This window comes from Crotalus tigris, unplaced genomic scaffold (genome assembly GCF_016545835.1).
Source record: "Crotalus tigris isolate CLP2741 ecotype Arizona unplaced genomic scaffold, ASM1654583v1 scf7180000018563.1161478300:1536566, whole genome shotgun sequence".
NCBI lineage: Eukaryota > Metazoa > Chordata > Lepidosauria > Squamata > Viperidae > Crotalus > Crotalus tigris.
In genome coordinates this window covers 1,135,630-1,151,633 of record NW_024097077.1, presented here as the reverse complement: position 1 = coordinate 1,151,633, position 16,004 = coordinate 1,135,630, and the positions used below count along the sequence as shown (strand labels likewise).

General features: G+C 43.1%; 1 protein-coding gene across 1 annotated transcript in view; it reads left to right on the top strand.

The window, feature by feature from the left end:
• The first annotated feature begins 3,444 nt into the window (after nt 1-3,444).
• LOC120313057 overlaps nt 3,445-16,004 on the top strand; it is a 46,378-nt gene continuing 33,818 nt past the window's right edge. The window contains exons 1-4 of the mRNA XM_039354561.1: nt 3,445-3,460; nt 7,970-8,276; nt 8,421-8,575; nt 9,275-9,340. Coding sequence (XP_039210495.1) covers nt 3,445-3,460; nt 7,970-8,276; nt 8,421-8,575; nt 9,275-9,340 — 544 coding nt within the window. The remainder of the gene's footprint in view (nt 3,461-7,969; nt 8,277-8,420; nt 8,576-9,274; nt 9,341-16,004) is intronic.

The following is a 16,004-nucleotide window of genomic DNA, read 5'->3' as shown; positions in this document are numbered from 1 at the left end:
TATTCTCATGAGCCAATCCATTCTCCCAACGCTGGGCAGAAATTCAGAGATATATTTTGCCACACAAATGAGCCAGGGGTTGGACTAGAAGACCTCCAAGATCCCTTCCAACTCTGTTCTTCTATGAAAGTACTTATTACAGAGGAATAAGTGAGCACAATCAACCAGTGGAACAGCTTGCCACCAGAAATCGTGGGCGTTCCATCACTGGAGATTTTTAAAAAGAGACTAGACATTCACCTGTCTGAAACGGTGTAGGTTCTCCTGCCTGAGCAAGGGGCTGGACTAGAAGACCTCCAAGGTCCCTTCCAGCCCTATTCTATTATTATTATTATTATTATTATTATTATTATTATACTCCACAACCAATTTTATCTGGGGCCGTATGTGGTTTGTACCAGCCACCCTTCCTGGTTTCCAAGCTTGTTTCTTGGTTCACACAGTTGGCTTTGATCTTTAAAGGTCTAAGGACTGTTAGGTTCAGGCTGATTTCCACTGTTTCCAACCTGGTTCTTGCTGGCTGTTCTCCAGGTGGATGATTGATGGGCAAGTGGGCATCCCTTCAAGGCTTGGAGGGAGTTGATTACTTTAGGAAAATGAAAATGTTCAAAAGAAAGCTGATCCTCTGCTACATTTCACCTGGCTTGGCGAGAGAAGAACAGTGAAACTCGGCTTCAGCTGCATAATAGTAATAATAATGCTATAACCATCAATGTGTGTCAGCCCAAGATGAAAGACTTAGAGCTAAGGCTAGGGTTAGAGGGTTAGTGATGTCTTAGATCAGGGGTCTCCAACCTTGGCAACTTTAAGACTTGTGGACTTCAACTCCCAGAATTCCTCAGCCAGCCAGCCAGCCTGAGGAAGAGAAGTCCACAAGTCTGCAGAAGCTGCAGAAAGATAAGAAAAAGGAACAGTGGGGAGCCGCAAGTATCCTCGTGGTATATACACACCTCACCTTAGCCAGCGCAAGAGTCCTAAGCCATGAGGGCGACATGCCAAATACAACATCCTTCCAGATTAACTGAAAGAGGTTTTTGTTGCACTGAAGATTTGTTATCTATTAGTGCTATCTATTATTATTTTGCAGGGAGTCTGAAGGCTCCAACGCTAACAGGAAAGTCTTGGCCCTCTTCAAATATTGCACGCAGCTCACTTGGAAGAAAAATACGACTGTCAAAGAAATATAAACCACAAACTGCATAGGCTGATGATGCTAATTTGTCCAGTGTATATTAAACCGAAGTCAGAGCAGATGCCTCCATTTTGTCTGAAGAAACAAGCTTCTGGGGCTGAGAAGGAGGAGCAGAGGAGGCGTTTTGCAGTGGAAAAGTCTACTTTTCCCCCTCCAGACTGATCCCTCCAGTGCGATGCTCTCTCACCTCTGCAGGGTTTTCATCTGGAGGAAAACAGCTGGAGCGAAAAATGGTTTGGAGCAGAGAAATCATGATGACTGGACAAAGCTCAGTTACCATGTGCCTGATATCAGAGTTGACCATCTCCAATACTCTCCAACTATTAAGGGATTCCAGTTCCCATGAGCCACAGCTGGCTTATTACAGTATTCAACAGTAAGGAAAAAAGAGAGCAGGGACATTAAAAAAAAGCTTATTGGTTCCCCATCTGCAATGCAAAAGCAAGGAAGACGCTCTCTTCTCCATGAGCCCCAGGAACCAGGGGTATCTAGCAGAAGGGTGCAGAAAGAGTCAAAAAAGTCAAGATGGCCACTGCACCCCTGTGGTTGAGGCCCTGTTTGTTTTTACATGCCATATCTTGACTTTTTTTTTTTTTTTGGAGATCTCTCTGTGGGATGCTGTCCTTCCCAACCCTTCCCGATCAATCTGGATGAGATCATGGCTTCCTTTTTTGCTGCTCTGTGTTTCAGAGGAAACCCAAACACTGAGTAGGCAGATTTTAGCAAAGTGGGCTTTCATTTTATCCTGGTGCCAGGCAACTCCAAAAAAGGCCACTATAAATTTTTACCCCCTGAGGAGAAATAAACCAGCATGGTTTGTTCTTAAGCAATCTAAGAAAAAAAATCAATATGAAAAGCATTTTCTTACAATTCCATGCTGAGCTAAGTTAAAAATCTGGGGATCATTAAAGCATTCAAAAACGATGTGCATGTGTCTTTTGCACAGGAAACAAAAGAACACGCCGATTAAAAAGAACTTGTTGAAATATTTACATCAGCACAGCTGATCATATACAAACCATGTTAACATATGCAGAGTTCATTTCAGGACATACATTTTCCTCTGGGTTATTCTTTTTTTTAAGTGTGCAAGTCCTGTGCAAATCCTGTTGGGAGGGTGGGGGAGAAGAGAAATGAGGACTCAGATGCTATTGCATTTTGGCACTCTGCCTCTTGACTGTTTTATTGTCTATTTTGGCTGGACTCAAAGTTCTAGCTAGAGCAGCCTGCCAAAAAGAATAGGGGGAAAATGTTAGGTCTTTTAAGGATACTGAAAAATAAAGCCAGCTTTTAAATCTGCCACGTTCTGTAAGGATAAAACTGAATCTCTACAGAGCTGAGACGTTCTTTCCTGTTCTGTATTTCGGGTTCCAAGTAGAAATGGAACCAATTTTCTTTGTGTTGGATGATGAAGTTTCAAGACCCTCGAAGTTCTCTAAAGGGGACCGGCTCAGAGTTTCTGCTTGCTCAACGTCTCAGCCATTATTCATAGATTAGAACATTTATAGATGTAATCCATTCTAAGGAAATAGAGAAATGATAAGGAAAGTCAAGGAAGGACTTTGAGAAGCAATTACTTTCAGAAGTGGAAGCGAACGGGAAGCCCAGAACAGCCTCACCTTGGGTTTAATAGTGCAAGAAGGAAAGAGAGAGCTGGAAGGGAGCCCCACCGGTTTCCATCAAGACTGACCTCCTCAAATCCTTGGTTGAATCAGAATCAGACTAGAATAGAGCTGGAAGGGACCTTGGAGGTCTTCTAGTCCAACCCCCTCTTCAAACAGGAGACCCGATAACATTTCAGAAAAAAAGGTGACCTTGGGCCAGTCACTTTCTTCAGTCCGAAAAACCTTGCCAAGGAAGTTGCAGACACATCCAGGGAGTCTGTGAGAATCAGGCACAATTAGTGGATGGGAAAAAAAGAGATGAGAGACAGAGACAGTGGTGGGATTCAAATATGTGAATAGCCGGTTCTCTGTGTGGATGCCACTTCTGGAAGTCCATGCTGGGCCTGGGCAACAAAAAAATAGCTACCAGTTCTGCCGAAGTGGTGCAAACCGGCTGAATCCCACCACTGGATAGAGAGATAGAGACAGAGAGACAGACAGAGAGACAGAGAGACAGATGATTGATAATGTTTATTAGATAGCTGATTGATAGATAGCCAGATGATGTTTGCTTTCTTTCAAATATATAAAGAACTGCCAAATTAGTTGTCTCCCAAAGGCAATAAATCTGCATTTTAATTTGACAAAATGTACAAAGCAAAAGGTAAGATAAAATAAAACATTCTAGATTCTCAAAAAATTAGACTTAACCACACCCAAACCCTTTGGAAACTTTCTTGAATTAAACGTCCACCAAAAATCTTCCCCCATTTGCTGTTCTGAATGTTTTAATTTTGGCTCCTTGGCTTGATTGTATCCTTAGAGTCCGTGAATGTTTCTCACCCTTGGCGACTTGCAAAAATGTGGACTGGCTGGCTGGGGGATTCTGGGAATTAAAGTCTACACATCTCCCAGTTGCCAGGGTTGAGAAACATATTCTGTGAGGAAAGGCACAAATGGAGTCTAGAACTTTGAGACAATGTCCTCCAAGGGGAGACTGTCCTGTTCCCCCTTTAGCAATTAACTTCCCAGGGGTCACTGCATCACCTGGAAAAGTCAGGTTGTCAACATCTGGGAAGAACCTCAGCAGACTTGCCCAAATTGTTGCTTTCCAGGAGTGGGAATCTCTGGTTTTCCAGACCTGCACCTCCAACCTTCTCCTAGCTGGCTGGGAGAACACGGCCTTGGTCTAGCGTGCCCACCTCTTCCTTCTCCACATTCACAAGGGTGGGAAGGAATGTAGATCTGGTCTTGGAAATTAGAAAGGAAGAGTCAACTGTTAAGGGGCAAAGCTGTGAAAGTTTGGCCTAATAAATTTGGAATGCAAGTATCTGATGAACCGCGGCCAGGTGTCAAAGCGTCCTGGGATTGAAAGATTTCAGAGGGCTTTGGCATAGCTTCACATCTACCTGGTTGCCCAGACACAACCCCTCAGTTGCCACATTCGGTTTTGGAAACTGACTTTCCTAGAACTGGATTCAAAGGTTACGGGGGGGGGGGGGGTTCTTTGCCATAAGTAGCGAAATATTAAAATATTTCATAATCACAACTTGGCATTTTCACAGGGTCTGTTGCCAATGTCTTCCCTGTCTTCTCTCCCTTGGCAAGGTATCAGAGTCTAGAAACTTCCATTTTACTTTCCTATAAATGGGGACTTCACTGATGTGATGGCGCAATTTAGGCCATTAAGCTTCAACCGCGACTCTGTGCCCACTGCTGTGCAGTTTCTCTCCTCTGTGGATCCCTGCCCGTGAGCACGACATTTTTGTTTAGCACCTTTAAGTAAACTTCAGTTTTAGTTTTTAATCTATTTTTAAGTCTTTATAGACTGCAACATGGCATTGTTTCGTTGGTACCCAGGAATGGCTAGATCTCCTGCTGCATTGACCAAAATTTGCCCTCAGCATACCCTCCCTCAAAAAAGTGTCAGTATATTTGCCAAGAAATACAGTCTGGATATCCCCCAATATCTGGCTTTTTAGCAGATGCCTAAGATCACAGTCTTCTCTCTAGCCAGATATCTTGAGAAGAAAGAGATAAGTTTCTAGCCCCAGTGAGGACTACCCACTTGGTCTTGTTGACCCAGTTGGGGTGCCTCTCTCGTCTTCAACACCTAAGCAACGGTGTCCGTCTGTAAACTGGGATGGGCTTTCGGTGCTCTGTCGCTGCTGCCATCTTGACTCCTGCAGCCCGTCCTGACCTACACATCATTTCCTCGCCTTGCTTTTATAAGAACCTGCTTGAAACCTCAGCGCAGAGGTGGAGCTGGCCTGCTTTCCACCAAGGAGCCATAAAACCCCTGTGAGGAATGGCAGCCCCCCCCGACTCTTCTGGAGAAAATGGAAGGTGTTTTCTTTTTAATTCATGCAATTGTCCTCTCCCTGTTCTCACCAGAGTGCCATGGTTTTTAAAATATTAATCGTTCAGCAATAGCCATTTTTCAGCCTATCATATGCTTCTGCCTGGTGCCATGTTTAAGTGAGTGTAAAAGCCACTTATCTCCAATAACATTAATTTTTTTTAATGGATTCATTCAAGCCCATGTATTTTAGCAAAAAGAGACACCTTTATTTCATTTTGCACCCGGCATGTCAACTGTCGCTGGGCCTGACCGGCGATTCATCAAGGAGCTAAAAGGCTGGGGGTTCCAAGGGAGACACATTAGCTTGCATTCAATATTAATAGCTTATGCCAATATTTATTTGGGCTGTTATTTAAGCGGTGATGTCATAGCAGTGAAGCTGGGCGGCAGCACGGGAAGCAACGGCATGGAGACTGCAGGCCAGGTAACGGGAAGCGGCATGGGAAACATCCTCACGGCAAACTCAGGGAGGGATGCCTGCCTCCACGGTCGCCCAATGGAAGCGCGGAGCTGAAACGACGCTCTGGGGGGAGGGGCTGGATTCGTGGGCATTTCTCGGCTCTGCGTTGCACCGGTCAGGCCACACACCTGGCCGGTTCTTACTGCCTTAGCACACGAAGGGTGCTGAGGAGCTGGAAAAGATGCAGAAAAGAGCCACGAAGAGGGTAGGAGTCTTGGGGTCCAAATCCTGCAGGGAAAAGAAGAGGGCGTGGTTTAGCCTCCAGAAGGGAGATGTGACAGCCGTCTCCCAATCCTCGATGGGATGTCCCAGGAGAGATGCTGTGGACATAGGCTCCGTGGTGCAGTGTTTCTCAGCCTTGGCAACCTGGAGATGGGTGGACTTCAATTCCACAGAATTCCCAGCCAGAGAAGTTAATGGAGAAGATCCAAATAAGGAGGAATTTCCCGACTGCAAGAACCAGGAAGCAGAGGGACAGAGGGGCCGTGTGGTCACCTTTTGGGGCTTCTGGAGGCTCCGTTGCTGGAGGTTTTCAAGGAAAGGTTAGACAGCCCTCGGTCCGGAATGGCGTCAGGATCCCTGGCCTGAGCAAGGTCTGGCCTAGAAGGTCCTTCCTATGACACTAAACCACAAATTAAAGGGCCAGGTCTTCTCTGAGTCAAATTTGACTCCTGGCGACTTCAGGCTTGCTCAGGAACAAAACGCAGTTTGCGGTTTGCTTCTGGGATGTGTGTGTGTCTGTCCCAGACCAGTGGCTATGCCTGGTGGTCTCTCATCCGAGAGTTAGCCTGGCGCTTCTCAGCTCAGACATTGTCATTTACCTGTTGCTACCTATGGAGACTTTGAATTCACAACTGAGGCTCAAATCAGTGTCCAAAGCCAATGGACAAAGCAATGTCCAGGGAGTCCTCGACTTAGGAGTGATTTATAGCGACCATTCAAAGTTATAACAGCACTGAAAATGATTGATGCTTTTTCACACTCACGATCACTGAACCATCCCCACGGTCAGGGGGTCAAGATTCAAATACTTGGCAACTGGCATGTATTTATGACGGCTGCAGCGTCCCAGGGTCACGTGATCGCCTTTTGCGGACTTCTGACAAGCAAAGTCAATGAGGAAGCCGGATTCACTTAATAACTGGATAACTAACCTAACAATGGCAGTGATTCCCTTAACAACTGTGGCAAGAAAGGTCATAAAATGAAGCCAAACTCATTTCTGTCTTGTTTAGCAACAGAAAGTTTGGGCTCAATTGTCATCGTAAAGCAAGACTACCCACACATAAAAGTTGCTTCTGTGGGTATGTAGCCAAATCTTTTTAACGTCTTTCTATTTGTGTCCTCCTTGAAGGAGATTTGACTTTGCAGACTCAGCAGACGTCCCATCTGAATTGCGTTAAGGACTTAGAATACCGAGCTAGAAATCACACAGTTCTTAGTTCCGGCTCTGCCATCCCAAACCAAATTTCTCCCTCCATTAATTGTTCGCCCCACGTTGACTGCAAAAATAGTGACTTTCCTCGTCGTCTGATATTGACCAATTTGTGTAGCGTGGAACGTTTTGTGGACCTGTTGAAAAATTCTGCTGCCTTTCCTCTGTGTTGGATTGCAAAGCCCATAATCCCCTGTGCAAATTATGGGTTTTTAAATGCAGTGTTTTTACTTGGAGGGCGCTGGGCCTGGAGAAGGCAGCCCTCCAGTGCAGCGATTTAATAAAGACCACGTCAGAGCATCCCTTGCATTTGAAAGAACGAACCTGTCTGGGTTTTGCAGGAAGCAGGCTGGGAATTATTTTGAAAGGATCTCTGGGCCTTTGGGATGGATCACGCCTTTTCCTGCAGGGCGCAACATACCGTGAACTTGCTTATCCAAAGGAAAAGCAGACGGATCCGCCAGGGGATCAACAAAGGCGAGATGAGCACGAGAAAGAGAGGGAGTATCTGCCAAGCTCTGTGGCTGCCATTTTGATTTTTTTATTAAAACTTCCTTCAAGTGTGGTGCTGATCAAAAGTGAACTCCTGTCCTGTTTAAAAAGATATTAACAGAATGACAGAGTTGGAAGGGACCTTGGAGGTCTTCTAGTCCAACCCCCTGCTCAAGAAGGAGACCTTATACCATTTCAGACAAATGGTTGCCCAGTCTCTTCTTAAAAACTTCCAGCGTCGTTGGAGCATTCACCACTTCTTGAGGCAACTTCTGTTCCACTGATTAATTGTCCTGTCAGGAAATTTCTCCTTATATTCCAGGTTGCTTCTCTCCTTGATGAGTTTCCACCCGTTGCTTCTGGTCCTGCCTTCGGGGGCTTTGGAGAATGGCTTGACTCCCTCGTCTTTGGGGCAGCCCCTGAGATATTGGGGGACGGCTGTCCGGTCGCCCCTGGACGTTCTCTTCATTGAACCTATTTAGAATAAACGTCTTTTTCCAGCTCCACGGCCACGGACCCTCTATCCTGTCCCTCCGCCTCAGGAAACGCGGTGGCAGGGAAGCGGCCCGCGCAACCGGGCCTTTCGCCTCCTCCCTTCCCACCGCTGGCGACTTTCAGCTGCAGACGGAGGCAGCGGAGGCCTTTGGGTTGGTTTTTCCGGGGCGGCTGCTGAAGCGGAGCGGAGGGAAGTCGGGTGTCAGCCTCCGTTTCCCTTCGGCCGTATTTCAAAAGTACGACTCGGATCCGGAGTTGCGTCTGATGGGCCGGCCACGGAAACAAATGCCAGCAGGGCGGGGAGGGGGGCCGACCCACATTGGGGTCCTACGGTGTGCCGGTTGTGTAATTCGGATTTATCTCCTGTTAAAAAAAAAAAGGCCCCGTGGACGGACTCCCTTCCCAGCAGATGGCAGCAAAACGGAGAGAAAGCGGGTGGAAGGGCGGGCGGGCAGGCCGGCAGCCGCCGCCGAGGAAAGGCTGGAGGTCTCCCGCAGCCCCGCTCCACTCCTCGCCCGCTCTCCTGGGCTTCCAGGTGAGTTGAGCCGGGCAAAGGGAGGCTGGATCCGCGGCCCCTTCAGGCCCGGCCTTCCTCCGCCGGACCCCGCTGCAAAGCCGCCTCGGGCTGCCTCTGGCCGGCGCTTGAATGGTCCGGAGTTTTCCCCCCTGCGCTGTTGTGTTTTCTTGACAACTTCCAACGTTTCGGGGGTTGTGTCATGTGCAGGTCTTTCCCCCACAGCCTCTGGAGACTGGCATGCAAGGCTGAACTCCCCTCAAGCTTGTGAAGGCGGACTCCGTCATCCCCATCTGGGTTCAGGCTGCAAAATTATAAGAGAGATCGGTGCAAAACTGCAGATCGGGCCAGTGGACTGCCCCCCCCCGCCACACACACACACACACACACACACACACACACACACACACACACACACACCACAAATACCCTGCAGGTGGTAAGGAATAGAAATACAGTAAAATCTGGGGCAGGATTCCCAATGCATATTTTGTAAGATTTTTTCTTCTTCTTCATGGACAGATCAAGATGGGGACGACATTTCAAGAAGGTTCATGGCCTTTTATTTTTAATTTTAAAACTTTGCTCTCTGTTATGCCTTTAGAAAAAAATAGGTTTGTGAATATGTAATCTGAACCGTCATCCATTCAGTGTATACCTGTGATTGATTGATAGGTAGAAAATTCCATAAAACTAATATTTATTTTCTTTTCCATGTAGAGTTAAAGCAGCAAACTGATATTGTTACAGTAATCTGTAATTTCCTGTCCAGCAATCGCACAGAAGGTAAGAAAAAAAATCATAATCTATTTTAATTTTTTCTCTTGTTTTACTTTTTTGAACCAAGAGTATTCTTTTAAATTTGAAGTTTTGAAACTGGATTTTGAAACAGATTCTCATGTCTGAATTTTCATTGCTTGTATCTAGTTTCTTTTTTTAATTAGAAAGCGGGTGCTTTTATCTTGAGGTATTACTGGCAACAGAAGCCTTGTTTGAGTTCAGGTTTATGCGTTTAAGTTTGTTTTCTACTCGCTTGTGTTTTAGGGAGAATTTGGTATGGTTGATATTGAGAAAATAGAGAAGGATGAATATCCGTAAAGAGGAGCAGTTAGGAGGAAAACTTTCCCAAATCTATTTAGAGCTCTTGTATAACTTCATAAAATGACTTTAAAGATCTAAACCATCTTATTAATTTTGCTCCTTTGTTTCTCCGTATTCTTTGCCAGGCAAATATTTTGACAGTTGTAGTGATAAACTTCCAGTTTTTCCAATTCCACCCAGTTTTAATGAAGGGATCCAGAGAGCTTTGATTGCAATTGACCCTGAGGTTAGTGTAAGCCTCTCACAATTCAGCACAAGCTGTTGACGAGAATTAGCAAAGGCAAATCTTTTCATACTCAGCAGAAAAAAGACAAATTTCGGGATAGTATTTGGGTGAGACCATAAAGAGGAGAAGCCAGGAATGCCCATCAGATAATAGTCAAGAGTTAGCATTCATCCCACGGATCATGTATCTTTTTAAAAAACTTCTTGCAAGAAAATATTTTTTAATATTTCCAAAAATAGTTTTCCGTTTCCTGAAATTATGAGATTTCTAATGGCTGAATTTGTATGAAATGTAATTACAGGGACTAAATGCAGCACAGGTTGCATTTTTTAAATTCCCTCTTGTGAATGGCATTGCCTCACCCAGAATTTGTTCGGGACCAAAGTGGTCATTCCCAGAAACGGCTATTTCATCCCATTTCACTCCACTGGTCTAACCTTTTGTTATGGGGGGAGAGTGGAGGAAAAGAGGAGTAAGCTTACTTTAAAAAAAAAAAAAATAGGATGCATCTTTTTCATGCAAATAATAAATGAACAGAGACCCCGAGCTGAGATGAGTCTGTTTTCCTCCAAGAAAAAATATTATTTCAGGAGGTGGCTGGATTTTTCTTTTAAAAAAGGGAACAACAAAACATAAATGCATCAGTAGTAGAGTTGACAGGCCAGATTCAAGTAAAGCAACAATCTTACAGGTAATCTGAGGGATGGGGAGGCAATTCAAAAACGTCAAAATGGAAGCCACTGCGTGATTGAAGCCCACCCCCTTTTAAGGGGAGGAGCTTCGAACACAGCGGCCGTGCCTTTGAAGACCCTCCCTGGCAGATGCCACTGCTTACTGGTAAATAAACTGAGTTGAAATTGGAAAGTTTCATTTCTAAGAAATTGTGGTTAAATGAGGCCATAGTTCTCAATGGTAGGATGAAGAAATGAATGTTCTTAAGTGTTTTGTTAAAATAATATCTTCATGAAATTAAATATATGTCCTTACTCTAAGATTTTTTTTCCTGAGCATTTGGGTTGAATCCACTTTTTTCTTTTGTGGCCTTCACTTCTAAAAGACGTTTATATTACAGCAGCAATTAATAATTTAGATTGCATTTGGGTTAATGGAATTTTATTATTTAGAAGATCACCTTTTATAGTCAGGTTACAGTCAATAAACTTGACTTTTGTTTCATACCTGCAACTGGAAAACTACCAAAAAGAGGGCAGATGAGCTATTAAAGTAATTTCCAAGGCCGAGCTGGTCTAGTCTCAAGTTAAATATTTTTATATCCCCTATACCGGATTAGCAGAATGCAATGCTTGCTGAAGCAATCATATTTTGGACTTTTGTAAAAAAAAAAAAAATCCCTGCTTCTGCTTAACCTATTCAGTACTCTCTCTTTACTACAATGAGTTGGAATTTAGAAATGTTAAAGAAGAAAAACTCTCTAATTATGTATGTATGTACATATATGTATGTATGTATGTATGTATGCAGTTTTGCTAATTAGAGCGAGCTCAAAATGCTTAAAGGCTAAATGAATGTACAGCTTAGATTTAATTTTTCAATGTGTATAAGTTGAGCAGAAGAATGCCATTTTATTATTCTATGCTCTATGTTGTATTTGAATTTTTTCTTTCTCTCAGTAAGAATAAGGGAATACGGAAAAATGTTTTTATATGTTAAAAATTTCTCTAAATGACTTAATTTATAATATATATATGTATAAGTCAATAGATAATTGATTTTTATCTTCCATAATTGTGCCTCATGTTTTTGGATATAAGCACCCTGTTCTTTCAGAATCTCAAAACTAATTAGTTTAGGCATTAAAACAAATTAATTAGGCATTTCTTTGAGCAAGGGAGCAGCCTTGTGCAGTAGTTGAAAATGTGCCTGCTTTTCTTTGTATAAAATAGCATTAACCAGATAGCAAACTTTACAACATTTAAGGAAATTTCAGTTAGTTAATCCAAGTTAGTTGATTTCATCCTCCTACATGGAAGTTTACTTCTCCGTGTTAAATTTTATATCCTAGATAGGGCCTTGCAATCTGATGGCTGTAGGTACAGGATGTAGCGATCTTATCCGATAAAGACTATTTGTTAAGACTTAGCCAGTTAATACTATAGCTTTGAATAAAGTTACACAGAAGTATGTAATTATTTTCATTGTTGAACAACAATGTAATTATTATAATTTACAAACTTGGAACAGAAATTATACGAATTATGGAACTTTACATAGAACTTATATCAGAGGAAGATTTTTTTAAAAAAAAGTCTCTGAGGCCTGGTATTATTTAATTTTGGGTCGTTGACTTGCAAGCTGTGGATTGCCAGGAATACAAACCTTCATTTTTGATGATACTACAGAGAAATAAAAAAAAGATTCTTGGGAACAGTGAATGAACCTATTTCTATGTGAGTGGCACCAAGTGTGTCCACCACAGGTACAGGGTGCAAGTGATGTCATGTGCCTCATGACATCATTTGACAAATGACACAAATGATGTAATTTATATCCCACCTGACAGGCTACAAATTTCACAATTTGTATTATTTGCCCAATGACATCATGACTCTTATGATGTCATAAGATACTTGCTTTGGGTATTTGAACATTGGTTTAAACCAGCAGTTCCCAACCTTTTCTATACCCTGCACCCCTAGAATGCTTCTGATATATTCTTGCATCTCTTATAAAAGTTCAAAATAACGGCAACGAATTATACATATATACTATAATTTTGAAAACCCAAGTTTTTGCATCCCTTGAAATATCATCTTGCACCCCTGGTTGGGAACCCCTGGTTTAAACAAACAAAAATCAAATAGATCTGGTTTTTTTTACATTTCCACCCAAAGTTGACTGATTACATGCCATCAAGTTAGTTTGAACTCTTAATGAGTGTGAAGATAGACTTTCTCCATAGACCATCCCAAAAAAGTAATTTTTATTGGGGCATCTGATGCTTTACATATAAGATCTGTTCATGACAAAATACTACGTTACTTTTACTTCATATTCCTGCTGTTGTTGAAAAAAATATACAGCCCTCTGCCCACTTATGTGGAAATTCCTATTATTTCCAATGGAAATTATTCTGAATAGCAACTTTATGACTCTGTTATAAAGCTGACAATCTTATAGACACTCTGTATCCTCAAGTAAATTCCATTGAATCAACCAAACCTTCCTTCCAAAGAGGGAAAGATAAATCTATAACTTTTGGCCATACTATTTCTGCCAAGTTGCTTTGCCACTTTTTGCTTCTTAAAAAAACACCTCCATAACATTTTAAATGGACTTCAGTGCATTTCTCACAACACCCTATGTAAAAATATAAAATGCATTTTTGTGGCACATTATTCAGTAAATTTGCATTTTTATGTCTGTTTTCTCCTAATATGTGCATCGTTGACTGAATTTTTTATTAAAGAACCGCCCTTCAGTATTCAGAGACATGAAACTCAGAAATGTAGCATTTTAAATTCTGTTAATGTGAATTTTTCACTCAGCCCTACTTTTGAGTAACTTGGACCAGGGATGCACGCTTTGGTATTTCTTCTGGAATTTGACTGCTCTGCACATCTTTTAAAATGACTATTTGATGAAAATTGAGTCAGACTTATAGGAAGCTTTTCTTATCTTTATCAAAATTGCCTGACTATTCGAAAACATAAATTATTGATGATTGCTAAAATTAGTCAGCAATTTGTATTATCTACTCTAAAACCTGCCATGCACTGATGGGGGGGGGGCGAGATAAAGTAATTTTCATCAGAAAATTTCTGCAAAATTAGTCTTCACTTTTTATGAAAAATGCCTCACTTTCATATTATCAGACATTCACAATGAACTTCTGTAGGTGTCTGAAATTGTCTGATTAGGAAGCGCACACACAACACACCAGGAGATTTGTTGGAAATAGATGAAAACTCAGATGAGTATCTAGCCAGTCACACCAACAAGATGATTAAAAGCATCTGAATTTTTGAAAGGATAAGATAAAGATGGCTCTGGAATAGTAGTTAACGAGTAGTGGGTTTCTGGTTAAGGGAGGCAAACTTTTACTTATGAAAGCACAATGATTGAAATTGTGTCAGAGTTTAAGGCTTCAATAATTTCTCCGTTTTTGTTTTTTTCCCAAGTTATGAGAAAATAATATGTACTGTAAAGTAAGTTAATGCTGTTAAGGTATTTGTGACCTCTTTCTTTCTATGTAACAAAGTTTTACGACTGTGCCTTGAAGTACTGTATAATGTTGAGTCCTTTGAGATAGTGCAGGTCAGGAAACCAAAGTTATGAATGCTCATACTACTTTTATTATAAGATTCAGCACAGATAGTCCTTGACTTATGACTGGTTCCTTAGTGACAGTTCGAAGTGAGGACTGACCTCCTGGGGGCTCTCACAACCTGCTCCTAAAGTTCCGACAGCTGCCTTCCCAACGGTCATATAACCGCCTTTCAGGCGCTTGGCCAGTGACCCATACTTACATCCTGCAGTCATGTGACCATGTTTTACAACATTTTTGCCGAAAACTGACATTTACTTTGGATTTTTGGCAAAACTGGCCCATAGAGAACTATTAGTAGGATTAACACCCAATGGCATTTGCTTAACAACTGCTGCAAAAAAGTTTCCTTAAAGCAGGTTTCACACAGGACTCATCCGATTTAAGGGAACTTTTTTGCAGCAGTTGTTAAGCAAACGCCATTGGGTGTTAATCCTACTAATAGTTCTCTATGGGCTGGTTTTGCCAAAAATCCAAAGTAAATGTCAGTTTTCGGCAAAAATATTGTAAAACATGGTCACATGACGTGATGGGCTGCTTCCATCAAGGTTGTAAATCAAGGCTTACCTGTAACAGAACCTTGCAGGTGTGAATGCGCTTCCCCCATCCCTCCCTTGGTCTTCTGGGAAGGGTCTCCTCCATGATGCTTCCTATCCATTTTGGACTCAGATTTCTCCTCTGTGTCTGTCAGCCTGATTGTGGCTGTTCTTTCCGTTCCTGGAGGTGATTCTCCCACCCCGTTACAGACACAGACTGGGGATAAGCCTCTTGTACTAAAGTCCACTAACCTTCTTCTACCAAAGAGAATCAAGGCGGGACAAAGTTGAGTCTTTTGCTCGCTTCCTCCAGGCTAAGTTGATGTTTATATACCAAGCTTTGAATTCCTGTTTCCAGAGCAGGGGATAAGTGGTGAACATGTGTTGCAATGTTACAACACAGGTATGAAAGAACCAAGAATTTTTGGTGTCATTGTGGTTAGACGTGAATGGCAATAGGGAGGATTCTGATCCTACTTTGAAGGACAGGCTGTCAAGATCATCTGGCCAAGATCATAGTCCAACAGTTTAACCTGCACTCTTAGTGGGCTAAGAATGTGCCTGTTTCTCCACTATGGAAACCCAGTTAACTTTACTAATGTCTTGGATTTGTCTTAGTTGTGGATTTATGTAAGATATAATGCGTCCTAGTGTGGTGGTGGCGAACCTATGGCGTGCATGCCAGAGGTGGCACTCAGAGCCCTCTCTGTGGGCACGTGCACCGTCGCCCCAGCCCCGCCTCCCCCTGCAGCCCCCCCAGAGGAGAGTTGCTCCTGAGCGCAGTCCATGCAGAGCAGCACAGCCAAGGGCATGGCAGCCAGGCAGCAGGGACAAGACTCTGTCCTCGCGCCGTCACACACAGATGATGCTGTGGGGCGTGGGTGGAGGGCGTGGCTGCCATGGCGCTGCTGGGCTGCCTGGCGATCTGCAGTGGGCCATGGAGGCGGTGGGTGGCCATGCGGGTGGACAGGGCGCAGAGCGGGGGTGGGCAGGGAAGCGGGGCAGTTTTTGGGCACTCGGTCTCTAAAAGGTTCACCATCACTGTCCTAGTGGGTGAGAGATGGTGACCGCTCAGCTGCCAGACCTGAGGACAGCCATGCCACTTGCAACGCTCCCTGCTAAGGGCAAGGACCGCATCAGTAAGTTTAGGCACATTTGCCACCGCTCCAGCCATAGCCCCAGATATGCTAACATTGTTCTAGGCAAACTAAGATACGATTATCAAGGATTATAAGAAAATATATTTAAAATATGACTTGCATTTACAAGCAGCACTTAAAAACACAGTATATATATATATAT